Source organism: Grampus griseus (genome assembly GCF_964374135.1).
Source record: "Grampus griseus genome assembly, chromosome: 11".
NCBI classification, from domain to species: Eukaryota; Metazoa; Chordata; class Mammalia; order Artiodactyla; family Delphinidae; genus Grampus; species Grampus griseus.
In genome coordinates this window covers 62,753,314-62,773,321 of record NC_139005.1, presented here as the reverse complement: position 1 = coordinate 62,773,321, position 20,008 = coordinate 62,753,314, and the positions used below count along the sequence as shown (strand labels likewise).

At 36.8% G+C, this 20,008-nt stretch overlaps 1 protein-coding gene across 3 annotated transcripts in view; it reads right to left on the bottom strand.

The window, feature by feature from the left end:
* Positions 1-1,130: 1,130 nt before the first annotated feature.
* NAV3 (neuron navigator 3) overlaps positions 1,131-20,008 on the bottom strand; it is a gene marked incomplete at both ends in the record, with an annotated part of 362,535 nt that continues 343,657 nt past the window's right edge. For all 3 annotated transcript variants that reach the window (XM_082666667.1, XM_082666668.1, XM_082666669.1), the window contains 7 exons: positions 1,131-1,250; positions 5,840-6,043; positions 10,073-10,191; positions 11,131-11,327; positions 11,911-11,982; positions 13,028-13,182; positions 19,473-19,708. In XM_082666667.1, the coding sequence (XP_082522793.1) occupies positions 1,131-1,250; positions 5,840-6,043; positions 10,073-10,191; positions 11,131-11,327; positions 11,911-11,982; positions 13,028-13,182; positions 19,473-19,708 (1,103 nt within the window). The remainder of the gene's footprint in view (positions 1,251-5,839; positions 6,044-10,072; positions 10,192-11,130; positions 11,328-11,910; positions 11,983-13,027; positions 13,183-19,472; positions 19,709-20,008) is intronic.

Here is a 20,008-nt window from a genome sequence, read left to right as displayed (position 1 = left end):
CGCCTTCTGAAACTCTTTCCCCTAGAGCTGGATGAAATTTAGCCACATGGCTTCGCTTTTAAGTGACAGTCAAAGAGGGTTTCTGGGTTTACTTGAGTATTTTGGAGGATAGGCAAAGCAATCTATTCACAAGGTAAAAATACGGATCTTTCTCCTATCCATTTCTTCAAAAACAAACACAAAAATAGAGAGAGATGAGGCTACTGCGTTAACCGGTGGTGTAAATGAAAAGACAGTGGAAATCACCCATGGTTTAGGATTTAAACCAACTGTTAAACTGTTGTAGAAATTGGTTTTAAGGCAGTGAGACAGCACCATAGGAAATGTTGCTTCTTTTCACTGACAAGGCTCAAACAAATAAAGCCCTAAAAAAGCCTTTTATCAGTGTTGACTAATAATTGGTATAAAACTCTTTTTAAGGGAGTGGGCAGGTGGTTTAAAAAGACCACGGTGGTAAAAACAACCTTATCAAACCCGTGACTCAGACACTAAAAAGTGGGTGGAGCACATCCTGTGATCATGGCAGTTGAATGACACTGGCACTTCTCCAGCTTGTCACAGCAGTGTTTCCCCTGGCGGTTGCACAATTCCATTTGTGCTTGCGGAGGCCTGGCCTCTTCATTTAGGAATGGGGTGAGCGCACAACACAAACACTACTGGGGCTCCGTGACCAGCACCATGTGGCACAAAGGAGCTTGGACGGATCAGAAGAATGGACCCTGCTTGGGGAGAACAGCCCCTCAGAGGAAACCAAAGGAAGGAACAACAACAAAAAAAGGTCTGCATTGTAAACTTTTAAAGAGGAAAAACAGAAAGTCCAGTTTGGCTATCCCATGTGCAATCTATTCAGTTGCCCTGTCATTAGGGTCCTTTCCAGTTGAGTAATGGAGCCTTACATCACTCCACGGATATAAAAATGCCTAGAAAGGAAAGCAAGTTACACTTCTGTGTCAATTTAGCATCTTGGCGGTTCAAACTTAGTTCTACTGCCTCCTCGGAGACCACGGCCCTGGATCAGGGCCCTGGACAGGGTGCTTTCATATTGTCAGTGGTTTAGTGAAAATACCTTACTTTTTAACCTTTTTTTCTTTTTCTAAAGCATAGTCTTTTCCACTAACTTTTTTCACCCTCTAGAGGGTAGATTCAAGAGACGAATCCAGAACGTCTTCATGGTGGCTGGTGCTATCACTGTCGCAGCTTTGTGTGCCCGAGTAATTGGCTGCTTCTTGGAGTTTCATTAGCATGTTCATCTGAAGAAAGAAAAGGAGACATCGATGGAGGCAATCATGCACGGAGGAAGCCAGTCCCAGAAAACACACGGCCCCGAGCCACACGACGACCCATCTCATCCCCTCCAAGGGAAACGGAAAAAAATTGTAGATTTTTACTAGCTGCCCCTGGCTCCTACACGGTTTCTCCCAAACGTGACTACAACAGCAAACCATAAGGACAAAATAGGGCCTCCGCATAAGTCTTTTATTTGCAGTTGTAAATGAATACAGCTCCAGCAGGGAGAGGGGAAAGGAAACTGTATCACAGCTGGACATCTGGGCTCGTGGCTGGAGAGTACACCAAGCTGCCCAGCTCTTTGGCTGCGAGAAGCAGAAAGCACTGAATGACAACTGAAAGTCCTGAATGTTCCTACAGGCGGATGCACACACGGGCTCCTGGACACAGTCCCTGGAGAGGAGGTGGGGATGGAGTGGAATGGAGCCCCCCATCTGCTGCTTAGGAGCTGACCTTGAGAGGTGACCAAATGAAGCCGACCATGAACGTTGGAAGAGGGAGGAGGGAAGAATCACTGTCAAGTTTCTGTGGTTGTTGAATGTCTGGCTAAAATATGATGGATAACTCACTGAAAACTACAACCACCTTCTGGAACAAGAGCGGCTGTCTCAAGTTTCCCAGCCTTATAGGACAATGGCAATGTTTGTTCTCATAAAAGGGACGTAGGCGTGAAAGCAGCTGGGGAGAAAGACAGCTAGCATTTCCATGTATTAGAAAATAAAAGGCAGGCACCTTGCTTGGATTTTAATAGATCTGCAGATCCACCGGTAGGGATGGAAAAAGAAAGACTGTTTAAAAGTGAATCATGAATAAATGGTTCAACAGTTTTAGAAAGCACAGAAAAAATGGCACATGCCTTCGGGAGGGTTGTTTTCTTATCAAGGGTTTCTGTAAATTGTAATAATGTTTGTATTGTTTAATGCATGCTAACTTTGCTATTTCATAATGTAATCAAAGTTTTTTTGGGTTTTGTTTCCAAATTAGAAATACAGGGAATCTGATCCCAAAGAAAGGAGAAATCTAAAAAGGATTCCTTAGTCATATGTTAGGCTCTGCATGCTTGTATGCTCAGTGTAAAATGTGTGTTCAAAAAAGACCTGTGAAATAAAATGACAAACTGGTAATTACCAATTCCAGCAAGGATGCCTTTCTGACGAAGAAGCTACAGTTACAGCATATTTTAAAGTCATTTTAATATTCTTCAGGACAATATTTTTCAATATAATTTTTTGTCTAATTCCCTGAATTTATTAAACTAGCTACATAAAGATATGAAATTAAAGTAGTTGGTGATAACCTCTTAAACCCAGTGAGTCAAAAAGCTAAATGTCTCCCTCAATATACTGTTTCTCTCTTGCCCTCTCTCTCCTCTCTTCTTTGTTTCTCTGTCTCTCTCGAGCGTGTGAGTGCACACACACACACACACACACACACACACACACACACACACACACACACACACACACACACACACACACACACACACACCCCTACCTTCATATTCTCTTTTTCCTTTCTTTTGTCAGCCCCTCCCTTATTAGTAGCCGGCTGTATATTCAAGCATCTGGGTGAAGATGATTTGTAAAAGAGATTTGTGTTTTGAGCACCTTCCAAGAGCAGAAATGGTTTCAAGGGTTGTGCTTCTATCTCAGTCACAAATGTTTGAAATCACTTGAATGCTGACTGTTGTAGAAGTTTCACCGTGTAATAACAGTATTATTAAGGTCTTAATTTTTGAAAATGGTGCCATATAGTAAATATGTTCTATTAGAATAAGTTCAGAATCTCAGATTCATAATAAATACATATGAAGGCTTTACTCTGCCTTCTCATAGGGTTGCTTTGTACATTCAAGTCAAAGGAGATCACAAGAGGGAGGTAAGGTTCCATACCATTCAGCAGTCACTCGGATAGATCATTATTCTCTACAAAAGTATTTCCTTGCTCTCTTCCCCCCTCCTTCTTTCCCATACCCAGGGTCAGAAATATAACGTCTTACAGTTGTAACACCTCCGTCAGGTCCTTATCATCCCTGGTATTTACACATCTGCTAGTCTCCCAGCCTCCATCCTCTCTCCTTTAATCTGCCCTCTATTCTATTATCAAGGTGACCTTTATAAACTGCAAATCTAATGAGGTAAGTCCCTTGCTCAAAAACCTTTGGTGGCTCCCCATCGTCTGCGTGATAAAATTTTAACTTCCTACAAGATAAACAAGGCTTCACATGATTTTACAATTGCAGACTTCTGTAGCTGTAATTCCTCCCGTCCCTTTTGTTCTAATCCCAACAATTTGTATACAGCTCCCTAAACTCATTATTTTTACTGTACTGTTCCATCACGTTTCACGTGCTATTTTCTTAATTTTGGATCTTCCCCACCCAACCCCATGATGAGTTTCTATTCATCCTTCCAGACCTAGCTCAAGCCTTTCCTCCTCTGGAGCTTTCTCCTAATCACTTCCTCAACAGACTCACAACTCTATCTAGGATATATCTATCTAGGATATACTTCTATCATTATTTTACTATAATTTATATATATACATGTCTCTCTCCACGGCTGGACTGTGAGCTTCTTAAGATCAGAAATGAGATCTAATTTATTTTCTGATCACCAGGTCTTAGCCTTGAGTACATACTTATTATTTACTAATATTTACTGAATGAATGAAATTAATGAGTTTGTTGATGATGAATACACATTATATTTTTAAACACTGTGAGATGTGCCAAACACTTGCATCCGTGTTCAGATTCAAAAATATATTACTGACATTAAATAGTAGATTTTTTTCTGATTTAGATTGGACTGCAAATATGTTTTTACCTATGTCAATAATTATAAAAATATAGAGCAATAAATGCGGAGAGGTACTTACTTCTCTATCAGAATGTGCCTAATTCAAAGATTTTTAGATGATAAGGTTTTTGTCGTTTAACATGTCAGATATCATAACCCCTTGTTCCTTAAGATGTTTAGGTGAGCAGCAGGTTAGGAATCAGAGATATTTTTTACCGAAATTCTCATTCAAAATGTGGAGATCCTGATCTCTTTTCCATACTAGAAGACAAGAGCATTCTGAGCCAGGGAAAGGAGTGATTAATGGGTTTAGCTGACCAGGACTATGGGAATTGGGAAAATTTAAGACATCCCTTAAATGTCCCATACTCTGTAGAGTAACCCTGAAAACAAACCTTATAAACACCTCACCTTTATCAGGAACTGTATTAAAATCTGTAAAAGGACAACTGGAATTTATAAAAAATTCAGAGGAAATAACCCATATTTGTCCTCTAAGGCTTAATTTTACTCTATTACATTTTAATCATCCTGTCAGGAATTACTTAGTGTCTGCTCACAATTATGCAGAATTCAAACCAATTCCACCACCACTGTTGATTTCTAGCTACGTATGAGCTAAAGGGCCAGACACTTGTTATAAAAATACAACTCCAGGCCCTTAAGAAGTTTATAGCCTAGATCAAAAGTCCTAAATAAGAGATACCTGGGCTCTAAGTAGGTCAATGTTTATATCTCTGTGACTTTATGGAACTTCTTGAAATAGTATGCAAAATCTTCTGTGTGTGTCCATTTTGTTGGGAAAAAAATCATGAAACTTTATCAGATGGTTCACATATAAACCCCCAAATATTCAGAATGATCAGCTGAAATGATGACGACATATACATGTCGGGGTTGTTGGTATAAGGGTATTCCACAAGATAGCAAGTCATTTTCTGTCTTTAGGTGTAGTTATAGATTATGATTTTAATCATTTCCTTTTTTGTTTGTTTTAAGTAACATAATGACCTTTATCTCAGCATGTCTTCTTTCTGTATTGGTTTCCCAGTGATCCCTTTAGTCAGAGAATAGTAAGCTAACAAACACATTACGTTTGATACCAATCTATGGAAAGTCATCTCTAAAAATAAAATATACATACAAAAATAAAGTCATTTTCCTATCATGTACTTAATATTTTCAGAGTATTCATACTTTGGAGTTTTACTGACTTATATTAAGCCTTTCATGATTGCAAACTGAGCAAGGCAGAGAATAACATCCCTTTGATTTCAAGTCAGTTTATTCTTCCCTACTGTTGCCAACAGAGGACTAATTCTAAATTTAGTCAGATACGTGTAAAACATTCTTTAGTTCCTCAAGCATACATTAGATTATATTCTTTTGGTTTCTTTCATTTTAGAACAAAATTCAGTTTTCTCTTACATACCTAATGAATTGAGTACTGAATGTTTAAAATTTATTGATTTATTTACACAATTTTCTGCATAAAAAAGAAAAATTATGGCTGCAGAGTTCAGCCTGGTTTCAGTGTTTTTTGATTATTTTTAAGCATATGAGTTTGGTCTTTCATTTTAAGAGTTTCACCCAATGAAACTAGGCCAAAGGTAAAAATTTTAAAACTGAGTACCAATATCAGGACAGTTTCAAATATTACCTAGGATAACTAATGTCTCTGATGCATAAATACTAATGACCGCACACTATAGTCAAGATTACATAGGAAGAACCAAACATCAGCTTCTTACCAGGGGATCCCCCTCTGTGTCAGTTTGTGGAATGTGCTTTGAGGTTGTAGCTTCCTTTGTGGATATGCAGCCCTCATACCCAACATCTTCTGGTCTCAGCTGAAGTAATGCTGGGCCCTCCTGAGGCAAAGATGCTGAGCTCCATGGGTATGTATCAAGCACCCACTTTGAGGGATCTTCCCAGGGTGCTCGTTTCCCATACATCTAAAAAGTGATCACAAATTTAGCACATATCAAATGCATTTCTATTCAGTACAAAAGGTGACTACTAATTGATTGATTCCTTTGCACACTGAGTTCCTACAGGACTCAGGGGAATGAAGTGTCCATACACAATTTTCCAGATTTTAAACATATATCTCTCTATATAGTTCACTTAAAACTTGAAGGCTAGACAAAATAAAGCTTGAGACAAAATAAAGCTGAACATTTGGGATAGATTATCAACATTTGGGGGAGAGCATGAGGGAGCTTTATTTTAAATACATGAAGAAATGGCTGCCCCATTTATCTTTGTTAGTAATTTTACAAACTAAAAGAAAGCTCATCATTGAGAAAGGAAAGTTCCAGTAATGGAAAAATTAAAAAGCTAGACACTAAATAGCTTTCTTTACTAAAGTGCACTTTGGAAAGATGGTGAATAAAAGAGACTTCTTTTCTCTGTCCACTTCATTCTACTCAAATTTTTCCTTGAAAATAAGAATCCTTTCTCCAACAACCATTTCCCTCAGATTAACTTCCTCTATAATCTCACTGCTTCCCATTAAAACTCTTTTTAGATATTTTTTTATAAGGCCACTAGTAAAAGAGGAGAATCATGGGAAATGAAAGATTTGTCAAAACTCATATGGAGGGAGAAAATTAATAGAAAGAGATTATAAAGCCTGGTTAAAGTACTGGCAGTGGAGTAGAGGGCAGATGAATCCAAGCGATGTTAAAGAATTTTTAAGCTGAACGCAAAGCCAAAACCAAACTGGGAAGGGCACACTGAGGAGAAAGAGGTTGATGGGATTTGGTAAAAAAAAAAAAAGTATAAGCCACAGGGGCACAGAAAGAAAAGTTAAAATTAAGAGAAGAGGACAGTAACATGGGTACGCTAGTTCTTTAATGGACTCTCCTACTCCACTGAGGGCAATCTTGGTTACTAGGTGTATACACATCTTGGTCGTGGATGGCACAGAACACCGTGTTAAGTGTTCTATGTGCCTTCTTGTGGTTCAGTGAGACAAAAGCAAAATGGCGGACATTGAGGCCATGAAAGCCCATGGCTGCCTTGGAACTGTCTTTTGAGTTTTTCCTGGAGAAGTTGTATGACATTGTGGCAGCTTGTCTTAAGAAAAAAAAAAGTTCAGGTCTTGATAGCTGTGCATTTCTTTAGATGATGGTAGGGGTGGCAATGGTTAGTTTTCTTTTTTTTTTTTTTTAATAGTTCTCTTCTTTTAGAGCAGAAAATTTCTCTCAGTTAAAAATCTACTTTATAGAGGATGTAAAACATAGCTTGCTTTACAACTTAAACTAATTGAAGGAAAGCATATAATTCTTGGAAAGGAAATGATGCCAGCCTTTTGAAGAATCATCAGGGACAGCAAAATTGGGGGTGACCAATAGAAAGCTAAACAGGCTCAATTCTATATTTCAGAGTAAAATAGATGCTATAGAAGAAGAATTGAAAGAAATGAAATTTAAACATTCAGGAGATCTGATGGTTGATGTTTCAATAAAGATAGAATCATCAGAATAAAAATTGAAATCCAGTGCATCACCAGTGTTTTTTTTCAACTAGAACATCTGGTAAAGTGTATTCCCCATACGGTTCTCCATCAAAGTATCAGCCTTCATTTGAAGAGAGCTTTTTCTGTTCCTCTCAACTCAGATTTTCATCTTTGTAACCATGCTTTGTTTTTCCACCTCTTGTTCCAATGCATGGTTCTTTGTTGCCAGGATAGCCAAGGAAATGGTTCATGACATGTGTGGTTCCTTTTTTTCCTGTTCCTCCAGAAGTCACATATGGACCATCCCAAGAACATCATCTGCCAACAGACTTCTGGTCCAGCATATCCTTCAGTAGCAATGAGAACTCTCTACTCACCAAAGGGTTTTCCTTTTTCTCTCCAAGTGCTGAATTCCTCCTGCCTCCTGCCACCAACCCCCACCAACATCCAGCTACTCCCTACATCATGGTTGAACCAGCTTTCACACTAACCTACTACTAAACATCTAGAACCACAGCAAAAAACTTGAGATCTTTTAATCCCGTCTCAAAAATTTTTTTGAAGTATCTCTCAGTTTGGGAAACTGGTATTACCTTAGTGATCATGCCTTTGTTTAAATGGAAGCTTTATAGTATGATAATTCTCAGGACAGTGTTTTATAAATAATATTGACTTAAATATTAAAAACACTATGCAGTTAAAAAAATGAGATCTAAGGATTTTTAGGTATTATGGTTTTTGAGTTTTTAAAACGCTTCTAATTCTTTCTAGATATTAGCAAATGAATATGAAATAAGGAGAATTTCACATATAAAGATTTGGATCATAGTTTATTAATACTGAAATAGTATCTAGAGAACAAATAATTCATTTAAATATTTATTCTAAAATTATGACCGTGAATACTTTAAATACATTTTCATAAAATATATATATATATATTTTTGGTAAAAATGGTTGAAATCAAGAGACCCAACTCACATCTGAGATAGCATAATAGTTTTAGAGGAATCCTCACATGTGCTATGTTATACTTGAAAAATAAAAACCTTTGGTACAGTCTTTAATTTTGTTGGAGACACTTTCTGGGGCTAGTTTGGCTTATACCCTTAAAAATATGAAATTGAGTTACTTAAATATGGATTAGAACCAATTGATAGCATTCTCTAGGATCATTACCTCTGAATTTTCAGAACACCCTCATAATATGATAGTTCTAAATCACTGCCATGCCTTCTACTAGGTGAGGAAAGCATGATGGTAAAAGGAAGCAAAATGAAGTAAAATAGAAAACCAGTTTTTTTAGACAGTAAAATAAAGACTTAACACAGTAATGCAGATGACAAAATGTGAAAAGCATGAAGTATGTCTTGATTCTAGCAGCCGTTGTGATAACCAGAAATAGAGATGCCTAAGCAAAATACTACCTAAACCTTAGCTAAGTTATTGTAAAGATGCCTGGATTTTTCTGCCACAAGTTTGGTAATTATACAATATCAATCTTAAAATATTCACACGTAAGTTTTATAATTCTACAATTTCGTGAAATTTCAACTTCAATATAAGGAAAAAATCAAGAGTGATGGAAAAGGGATGATACATTTTATTGAAGAAAAAGGGTTTTCCTATTAGTGATATATTTTGACTTCTTAGTGAAGAGTAAATAGAAGGGGTGGATGACAGGTGGATGACAGGGACAGCAGGGGCGCTCCTAAACCCGCCTGCCATAGATTTTAAAAAGTCAAATGCCTTAGATTTAGAGCACCCTCATAAATAGTAAAGGATCGTACAAGTGACGTTAAAGGGCTTCAAACAAAGAAATATCCTAAAGCAAGGAAACTATAAGCAAAAACTACTTGTTGCAGATTAGATAAGAAGGGAATAAATGATCAAGGTCCATATAAACATGCCTTTCTTATAAGATGCAGAACTGTGCAATTAACTAGCTATCTAATAAGCACAGGTCTGGGGACTTCCCTGGCGGTCCAGTGGTTGAGAATCCATCTTACAATGCAGGGGACGCTGGTTCGATCCCTGGTCAGGGAACTAAGATCCCCCATGCTGCAGGGCAACTAAGCCCATGTGCCACAACTAGAGAGTCCTCGCGTCGAAACTAATGACCCTGCGTGCCACAACTAGAGAGAAGCCTGCGCACTGCAACAAAGAGCCCACGTGCCGCAACGAAAATCCCGGGTGCTGCAACTAAGACCCAGTGCAGCCAATAAATAAATAAATAAATATTTTTAAAAAAACAGGTCTGTAAACACCTATGGCAATAAATTTGGCCTTCAATGTGTACTTGTTAGAATAACTGTGCTTTCTCTTTCTCCTACATATTTATTCTCAGAACAGAAAAAAAGTAGTGTATACTATTTGTTCTTTCAAACTTTACCACTATATTTATATAGTTCATGCCTTATTTTTCTGCACAAATACTCAGAGAAATGAATTATTTTTGCTTTTAAAGGATGATTTTTTTCACTTAGTTTTTTAAAACAGTAAAGAAAATTGAGTACTATACCTGCAGACCTTCTCTCACTGCCTCCAGAATATAAGGTACCAAAGAATAGTTCCAGAGATCCATGAACCATACTCTAGAACCTTCTACATCCATGGGGCAAGGAAGGAAAAGTCGAGGACCTGAGAAGAAACAAATAACAAAACATTTTTAAGAACCATTATATGTAGCAATCTAAACCCATATTTAGACACCATTTGGGGGGAATGTTTCTTATAGGATTCTTAGAAAATTATAATCTTGGCCAGTTTGATTATATTAAAGTGTGTTTCACTGAAGACTCAATCTCCAGGACCCTCCTTTCTTTTTACACTAAAACCTTCATCTAAAATGTAACATTTTAGCATTAGGAGAAACCTTAAAGGTCATAATCCAGTCAATCTGCCCCATTTTACAAATGACAAAACTATGCTGGAATGAATTGTCAAATACAAAATATGTCATTATTTGCAGAAGTGGGTCTCTGCCTTGGTCTTCTGATCACAAATATAGAATTGTTCTTTCTAATTTACCCTGTGTCTTTAGTGAGTATGTCTTTATGATCCACCGCAATGGGAAAGGGACATTTTTTTCATGCAATTTAAGAAGGAATACAAAAACAAACATCTTTATGCCAACTCAAGAAAATAATTCAAACAATTTTGTCTTCATGAAAAATATAAAACACTTAAATTATCTCTAACTAAAATCTTCTCTCACAACTATATTTGATATGAGCCATAAGCTAATATTTGCTATTAGCATAAAGAAAGGTACTCTAAACAGACACAATTTATTTCAAATGGTTATCTGATTTTTAGATATTTGTCTATATTAAACTTATTCGATGTCAGTAAAATCTTAGTAAACCATAATAGTCAGACAAAATGAATCTAATTAGAAATATTTATGCAAAGCTTGGAAGAAGGCAAACTTTCAGAAGGAAAAAAAAATGAAAACTTAAATCTCTGGAAGTTTGAAAAACATTAGCTTCACTTGTTATTTTCTGCCCTCCAATCTGGCCATCTTTACCACGTACTCGTAGTTCCTGGAAAATGGCATATTGCAATTTTGGAACTCACCAATGGTAACATCAGAAGAACTGTGTGTTTCCAAAAAACTGTTGAGATGATGCCATGTCTTAGGAATCCAATCTATAATTTTGACTAGGTCATTATTGCGTATGTTCCTTTCAATTTCCAACTCTATCAGTTTCCTTCGAAGATATCTGCCTAAAAAGCCTTTTACTGGTTCTGTGTGGTTTGCACATAGTACCCACCTACAAAAAGAGAGAAAAAAACCAAAAACTCAGAAATCTTTATATAAATTAAACTTTTATATAAATGAAACTTTAAGTCTACAGTGATTCTCTTTCCAATATAAAGTAATAATGTTCCTAATTTAATTGGTGGCCATATGTTAATGATCAAAGGGATGAGAAGGTCTATTAGCATTAGAGCTATACTGTAACTAACTTTTCATCTTGAGCTAAAGAGAAGCTTATGTGCGTCACAGCAGTGAGTGGGCATGTACAGGCTGAGCACTCTTCTGTAGGAGAATCACAAATCCTGAAATAGGAACTGTCTTCACATTTCTCACACTTAGAAAAAAAGTGCTCTACTTTAGCCAGGACATAGTGAGCAGAAAAAACATTTCTTTTTTCTTCTTTTTGAAAGAAACACTTCTGATTACAGATTGAGGAACACAAAATGTCTGCTTGAGAAAGAGTGTCAGAAGAAGTGAGAATTATTTTCACACCCCAGGTCACCAATGGCAGGATTTCTCAACGTACAAATGGAAAAAACAATAACCAAAAGCAAACAGAAAAGAGACAATATTAAAAAAATTCAATTTATCTTCACCTGAAATTGTGATGCAGCTCTAGATTTGGTGATGAAGAAACTCCCTGATTCATTGTTCCAATAATATATGGACTGGGGAAAAAAAAGAAAATTTATATGTACTAAAGGTAAAAGAGATTAATACATTAAAATTGTCTGCGAAAACAATTTAGATAAATATGGATTTTTCCATTTTAACATTAGGCTGTAAAAGGGTAATTTTGTAGTGTTTGGTTGGAAAATGACAAAGATCACTGAACTGGAAATTAAGATTTGGGGTTCTAATTTCAGATCTGGCATCCTAAGCAAATCATTTTCCCTCTCTAATCCCATGTTTTCTCATCTATGAAATGAAAAGATTAGACAGAATAATCGCAGTGATCTCACTCTACTCCAACATCTTATGATTCTTGTGCTTATAATCTAATTCATTAATTTTTTTCTTTTGTTTCATAATTATTTCAAAGGTTCTTAATAACATGAAAGAATTTGTATTCTTGTTTCAATATTTATTTTATGCTGATTAATTTTTAACATTTAAAAAATCTCTAGCAGAGATAACTGGGTTACTTGCACCATTAAAACTAACATTTATGTTGTTGTTCTTATATGTCTTTTTTTAGAGGCCATACTATAGTGAATCTTAAGTGGGTTTTCAGATTTTTTTTATACCCTACTTTAACCTTTTCTTTCATGTAAATAGTTAAAAATTAGAATCACTAGTGGAGAGAGGTATATCTGAATGTATTAAAATTATTTCTATAGGAAGGCTGAATTTAAACTTTAAATGGACTAAGAGTGAAACAAGAGCTCTATAGCTTCGTTCTAGTTCTTAATTTCCCTGATTCAAACATTCCATCATTGATAATGGTCTCCCAGACTTCCAGCATACCTGTAGAAGTTAACATCATCAAGTAAGTAATGTTGCCATAAAAGTGCCTGGGATGCAGTTGTTGAATGAATAAATAGATGTTCTAATGAACACATAGAGGTTCTTTGGAAATATGGTATAATAGTAATGAAGGCTTCTCAAATTAATAGCATCCACTATACGTCTTAAAAGGTATAAAGGCACAAGAATGCATATTTGATCACCATTTTTTCATATCTTATCACTCAAAATATTTCACAAGCATACCATTTATTGTATTTACAGTTGAGAAAACCATTGAAGATATCACTCAAAGAGCCCACATGATGAAGATTATCAAGAATTATTACAACTGGAAGCTCTACACCGTTATTATCCGCACTGCATTGTTCAGCCAGGTTAGCTAGATATTGTTGCAATTCCTTTAAAAAAAAAGAAAACAAATATGTTAATGAGAAATTTATACCAATGGAAAGCAATTCATAGTTTAGGAATGATACATTTTGTCGTCCATCCAGGTTCTTTGATTAAAACTCACAGATCATTCCATTGATATAAAACCTTACTCTACAAAGCAAAAAAACATCCAATGTTGAGAGGATACACTTTTAAAGGAAAGAGAAAAGCCAGTACAGGACACCTGAAGTAAATATAAAGCTGTAAACACAAGGACACACTCCTCAGTTGTTTTCTCCCTGGAAGAAAAGTGAAAAAAAAAAAGAATGCTGGATATGAGCTCTTAGGATAAACCACAAATACTGAGATTCATTCTTGTTTTTGGTATTACAATGATAAAGATGGATTTTAGCAAACCTTATAATTTCAAGTATACACTAAATCCAAAATGGTACCCCCTAAGTTTCCAATAAGACTTTAAATATTTTAATTCCAATTCATTTTGATGAGGTGCATCTGAAAATACAGGCCTGGGACTCAAATAAAACTGTGGTTGGTTGGTTGGTTGGTTGATTTGTTATTTATTTATTATCTGCTTGCAATTGTTGTAATTTATAACAACAGACAAAATGTGTTATAGTTCATTAGGTCACTTGACATTAGCATTTAGCATTTATTAAGCTTCTTGGTTCTTTACAGATATTATTCCTTTCTAATAGCTTTTAATCTAAATATGATAACCAGTTCACTGATTGCTCTCACAGATGGGTAGGCCAGAAATATAATTAGATTTCTTAGAATTATCCTAATCAGTAAGAGCATTTCCATAATATTTGCATATTTACAATGACATTTTCCATTTGTACATCTTGAGCAGGGTTAAAAAACAATTTCATGATGGATCTTGAATAATGAATAGAATTCCAAATGATAAGTATGTAGTTTTTTACTCTTTCAACACAGCTTTAGCAAGTGCCTACTATGTGCCAGGTACTTTTATATTACTTTTATATTCAGGCATTAGAGCTGATAGAAAGGCAGGCCAACAAGAAGTCTCAAGGCAATGTGATAACTGAAATGCATAAAACACTATAGAAAAACTAAAGAGAGGCATCTAATCCAGATTTAAGGTTCATAGAACTATAGCGTATGAGGGCAGGAGCTATAATTGAAGAATAAAGAGTAAAGCGTAAGAGGTGGAAGATACGAGTGTGTGATGTGTCGGGAGAAATACTGGTGTTCTGCTTTTGCAAGAGAAATGGTCCATGGCAGTAGTGATCTCAATGAAAGGGGAAATCGAAAAGACTTTGAATCCATGCAGAGGAATTTGGATTTTACTATATAAACATGTGCACCATTCATATGTTGTTGTTTTCCCCAGGGTAGAGAAATTTATTTATCGAAGGAGACATACATGTGAAGGATAGGATGATTAATTAGAAATGGAAAACACATTCAAGATGCTTACTGCCCAGAATAGGTTAGGCAGTATATAGATAACTAAAATTCACAGTGAAAACTAATACGTTACCTCAAAAGAATATACACTAAAGACTTTGTTCAGAGCATGTAAAGATTACTTGTAGCTTCTGGGAAAGACTTTGTGGTGGTGTATTATTTGCTATTAACCCTTTATTTTAAAGATTAGGTAATACTGTGATGCTTAAAAATGGAAGAAGAGCTTTCTTCATAGATGGAGAAGAACAAAGGCAGAAACATAAAAATATGATATCCATGTAGGAAAAACCCAGTAGTATATGTTTTGTGAAAGAGTGGTAAATAAATTGGAAAGGAAAGTTTGCAACCTTGAATGGTTGGTAAGACTACTGGACTTTTCCTACTGACAGTGAAGAAACATTGACTATTCTGGGGATCTGAGTGATGTAGTCAGAATCATGATTTCAAAGTGTGGTAAGTATATTGCAAAGGAGGAAGAGAAACCAGTCAAGAGATACTGAAATTGCTGAAGCCAAGAGACACTGTGGGACTCAAGAGAAATAGTAGAAGTATGGGAAGATTTTTGACCTAGAGCAGAAAGCAGTGGGGAAACACTGCAGGATTTTAATGTGGTCAGCTTTTAATTATGAAAGAAGAATTATGAATGAATAGAAGACATTCTATTTCCATGAGGTGCAAGGATAAAGAGGCAGAGAGAGGAGGGGGATTTAATGCAAGTTGTAAATCAAGCAGTTAGTGAACAATTGCAATAGTCCAAGTAAGTGACAGAGTGTTTATTTGGGTGGGAGGGTAATGGTAGTAGAGATGGATGAAAGAAGATGGATTTGTGATATATTTTCACAGATACATCACAAATACACAAGAATTGAAACTGGCTTTCCTAAACATGTATATTTAGTATGCTAATGAAAACATACTTGTAAGCTAATAGAAATGCCTACCATATGGAAGAGTGGGCATGGCCAATAGTGTCCAATTGGAGCCAATACAAGTTGAAACAAGGGAGTTATCCAGATGAGAACAGAGGTGGGAGAGAACAGAATGTTGGGGAATATTTTCATTTACTGGAAGGTGAAGGAAAAACAGTCAGTGAAAGGCACTGAGCAGCAGCTTACTAGAGGGTAGGAAGGAGACAAGGAGAGAATGATAATCATGAAAATCAGAACAATTTCTTGAAAGGGGGGATCAATTATAGCAATTTAGTATATACAGATCAAAAGAGGGAGAGAGAGGTGGGGGGAGAGGAGGAGGTGGTGGAGCTGAAGGGGGCAGGGGAGGGGGAGAAGTTTGAATTGAATTTGGTAAAGAAGAATCACCGGGTGATTTTGGAAAAATAGGGCCATTAGATTCTATTGTGGTCCTCTCTCATCTTGAGAAGGGTAGTAGATCCCTTTGGGAATCTAATGAAAGCTACGGACCAGTCACAAGTAGAAACAGGCATACACAAATAATTTGGTCATACAACTTGAGTTTTCTCAAACCTCTCTGAAATCACTTCATGATCCCCACTCTAGCTTAATCAGGGTAAAATCTTAGATTGAAGTACTGATACATTAGCATTAGAAGTTTCATGTCCAAGATCTAATCAGGCAGAAAAAAACAGGTATATCTACTAGATGGACATTGATAATGAGATGAATCCCATGCTTTGAAAATATACACAGAACACAGCAGTTATACAAAAACTATTGATCATTGCTATCTCTGATTTTGACTCCAGACACACTCTGAATGAATCTGCCAAGTCCAGCTTTCTGATCTTTTCCCACCTAACCTTCCAAGTGGCTTCAGTTGGCCACATATTCTTTGCTTAATCCATCTCTAGCCTCTGGGCCCACCACATCAAATGTCACAAAGTGTAACTGTTTATGTGTCCTGCTTTCAATCAAAATATTCCAGCTGGCAACTCGAGAGAGGGCTTGAAGAGTGGGAAGAGGAAAAGAATCTAAAATGCAGAGGGAACAAAAACATGAAAAGATTTTTTTCATTTGATGGTTTATTATTGGCTTTTTTTGGAATCAGTGAGTGATTTGTGGCTTTGTCTCTTCAGAGCTATCGAAGGCATAGCAGAAAGCATGTCAGCAGTTACACAGTTCCATTTCTCAGGAAAAGAATTTATTTCGTACTCATTCACCCTTTACTTAAGTAAATCTACACTTGGCAGCATCCTTCCTACAATCCCAACCTGTCATCCCCATTTCTCTATACCACTCTCACATACCATCAACCCCCCGAAAATAAAGTGTGGATTCTCTGACAATTTGGCAAGAATTGGCCAAATTCTCTGGCCATGACTTGGTATGCAACGTTACTGACAGCTCATTCAAATCTTACAAACCTAAAGAAACAATAAGCATTTGTTAGTTGTAGTTTGTGCTTTCTTGGTGATGAATGCCATGTGATTTGTCCATGGATTTCTTCCTATTACTGTTTACTAGCATCATTTGTTCTGTTCAAAGGCTCTTGGCAAGCTTCATTTTTCATCAGTTTGTAATAACAAAGATTAAACTGACCTCATAATGGCACAAGTGATTTTATTCAGAAAAAGTAGAAAATAAGAGTGCTGGATATATTTGATCAAATTTTAAAGGACATATAAATTATTATTAAGAATATCTCTAAGTACTAAACATTTTTTTAACTGAAATAAAAAGAACTTATATATAACAGTATATTTTGGAGTGAGGCAAATTTTAGAACTAATGTTAAGTTACCCCTACTTTATTTTAGCATGTCGAATTATATCCAAGTCAATCTATCTGATTCGAAACTTGATTTTAAGTGATTCTCCAACTTTATCAAAATGCCTGTTTCCTCTAATAAGTCTATTCTTCTCTCATCTTCCAACCACTTGTTTTTTTCATAACAGAAATAACTTCTAAAGAGTTCTGTCACATCAACATTAAGGAAACACCAAAGAGAGCACTGAGGGTAATTAAGAGATGTCAATTCTTTCATCATTTTGGCTGAAAAGAAAACAAAATGTGCTAAAAGCTTTTAAATAAAGCTATGAGGAGACCCAGAATTCACTGGAGGCATTAAAGGTGCAGGCTGAAGCAAACAACTGTGCTCTTCCTGCTTCTGCTTAAAGAAGAGTTCAAGGCTTCCCTGGTGGCGCAGTGGTTGAGAGTCCGCCTGCTGATGCAGGGGACACGGGTTCGTGCCCCGGTCCGGGAAGATCCCACATGCTGCGGAGCAGCTAGGCCCCTGAGCCATGGCCGCTGAGCCTGCGCGTCCGGAGCCTGTGCTCTGCAACGGGAGAGGCCACAACAGTGAGAGGCCCGTGTACCTCAAAAAAAAGAAGAGTTCAATATTCTGCCTCAGGTGCCATGTCTCTCTCTACTTGAAATGAGAATGGGTGGTTCAACCACAATCCAAATAGTGTTGAGTTCCAAAGAAACATTCGGAATTCATGTGCTGTATTGAGTCCACATTAAGAGATCCCATCATGCTTTATACACACCTTTGTTCTCCTTGAAAAATACATATAAGCCAATTTTGAACAAAGATCCGTGTATGTGATGGGGGTGGGTGGTCTGTATGTGTCTGTGTGTATTTGTGTAAGAAACCGTTACAGTATTGGGAACCAAGAGCTATAATTAATAACTGCAGGCAAGCCTTAGGTGGTGCTTGCTACTTGTACTATTCTCTCCCTCTCCCTGCTTCTATCTGTCTGTCTGTCCGTCTCTCTCTCTCTCTCTCTCTCACACACACACACACACACACACACACACAGATACACACCCATTTAGTCCTTACCACAACCCCACTATTTTTTCCCATTTTACAGCTGGGAAAAGTAAGGCACAAAGAAATTTAACAATCAGCCCTAGGTCCCACAGTTGGTCAGTGATATGGACTTAATGAACTACTCCTTTAAGAAATTTTTGTTCACTAAATTAAATGTCTTGTTTATGTCAAGAATCCAGTGGGTTTGGGTTGCTCTGGGGAGTCATGTTTCTTTTCTAAAAATTTGCAGGCCAGAGGTTTCTGCGAGACTGGGTCAGTTTAGATCACCTAACCAGGTTATCTCTAGAAAAACAACAGAACCCAGTATCATCTGGATATCTTCAAGGTATTGCTTATACCAGATGTAGTTTCCTAAGAGAACCTTAGGTTGCACCGATTGAGAATGTAAATAACTATAGGAAAAAATAGTCCAGTGTTAGGAATATGTTAGGCATCAACTATTTCCTTCTTAGGATTCTTTATTTCACTGTGAATGTACGAAAGTACTGGCTAGGTTTTATAGTCCCTCATGCCTATTTAAGAGCTGAGAGCACTCAGGATGATTATGGTACATTAAACCTTAGCAGATGGTGAAATGGAATATTGTTCAATTTCCTAAGGTTCCTAAGCAGAAATCCTATAGAAATATGATGTAAACAAATTGCTGCTCCCAGAATTTCTGCTTAGAATATATTAATTACACCCAAATCCCCATTGCTGCAACATCCCAGTTAATTCCTACTTACTTATTATGACCTAGACCAAGTATTGGCTTTTATAAAGCTCTGATTCCTGCAGGAAGAGTCATGGCCTCTTGTTTCTGTGGTATTTGCATGGATCTCTTTCTGCTCTAATACTTCCTAAATGATGTCTACGAGAAATCAGACAACAGAGACTCTGTCCTTTTCTTCTGTCCATTCTCAATGCTTGTGAATACCTGATACCTGAATGTCACTGAGCAGTCTTGTTCAAATTCATGAAATAGGGTTTAGTCATTCACCAGATTCTAGTTTCAGCCGAAGAGCCGGCTATGTTTCCATGTACAATATGGAAGTTTCATATAATCTTAAAGCTTAGCTGCTTAAGACACGGATAAATAGCAGCAGTTGTCTTAGGAGCCTTGACTTACCTTACTAGACTTGTGGTCCACATTAAAAGTGGCAATCGCATCCTCTGTTTTTTTCCTCCCAGATTTGGTTATTACATATTCAGCAAGTTTGTTTGCTAAATAGGTCTTTCCAGTACCACTAGGTCCTGAGAGTATAATTCTGTGATGCTCCATCAACAAGTTAAAGTACCTTTGGGTAATTGGTTTAGGAATCAGCGTATCAAAAACAAAACTGTCCAAACTGTTTTCTTCTACCCCTGAAGGGAGAAACAAAGGGAAGAGTGTGGTTTATTGTTCTACATAAGCTTGAAATTAAAATATAGTGTCAACTGGCAAGTGGGCTTTGTTAGCCATTGGAATGCAGTCCTTGCAAGATACTTTCCTTGACATTTTGATCCCACGTGTGTTGCTATTTTAAGACAGAAAACATCAGTAATAAGGCAGAGTGAACATCCAAATGAAAGCAGGTTTTTCCTCTTTGCTTAGACTTCCCTCGTCTATTTCATGCTTCTCACTTATGTTTCCACAAAGAGATGGAAGCATCACTATGAATTCTA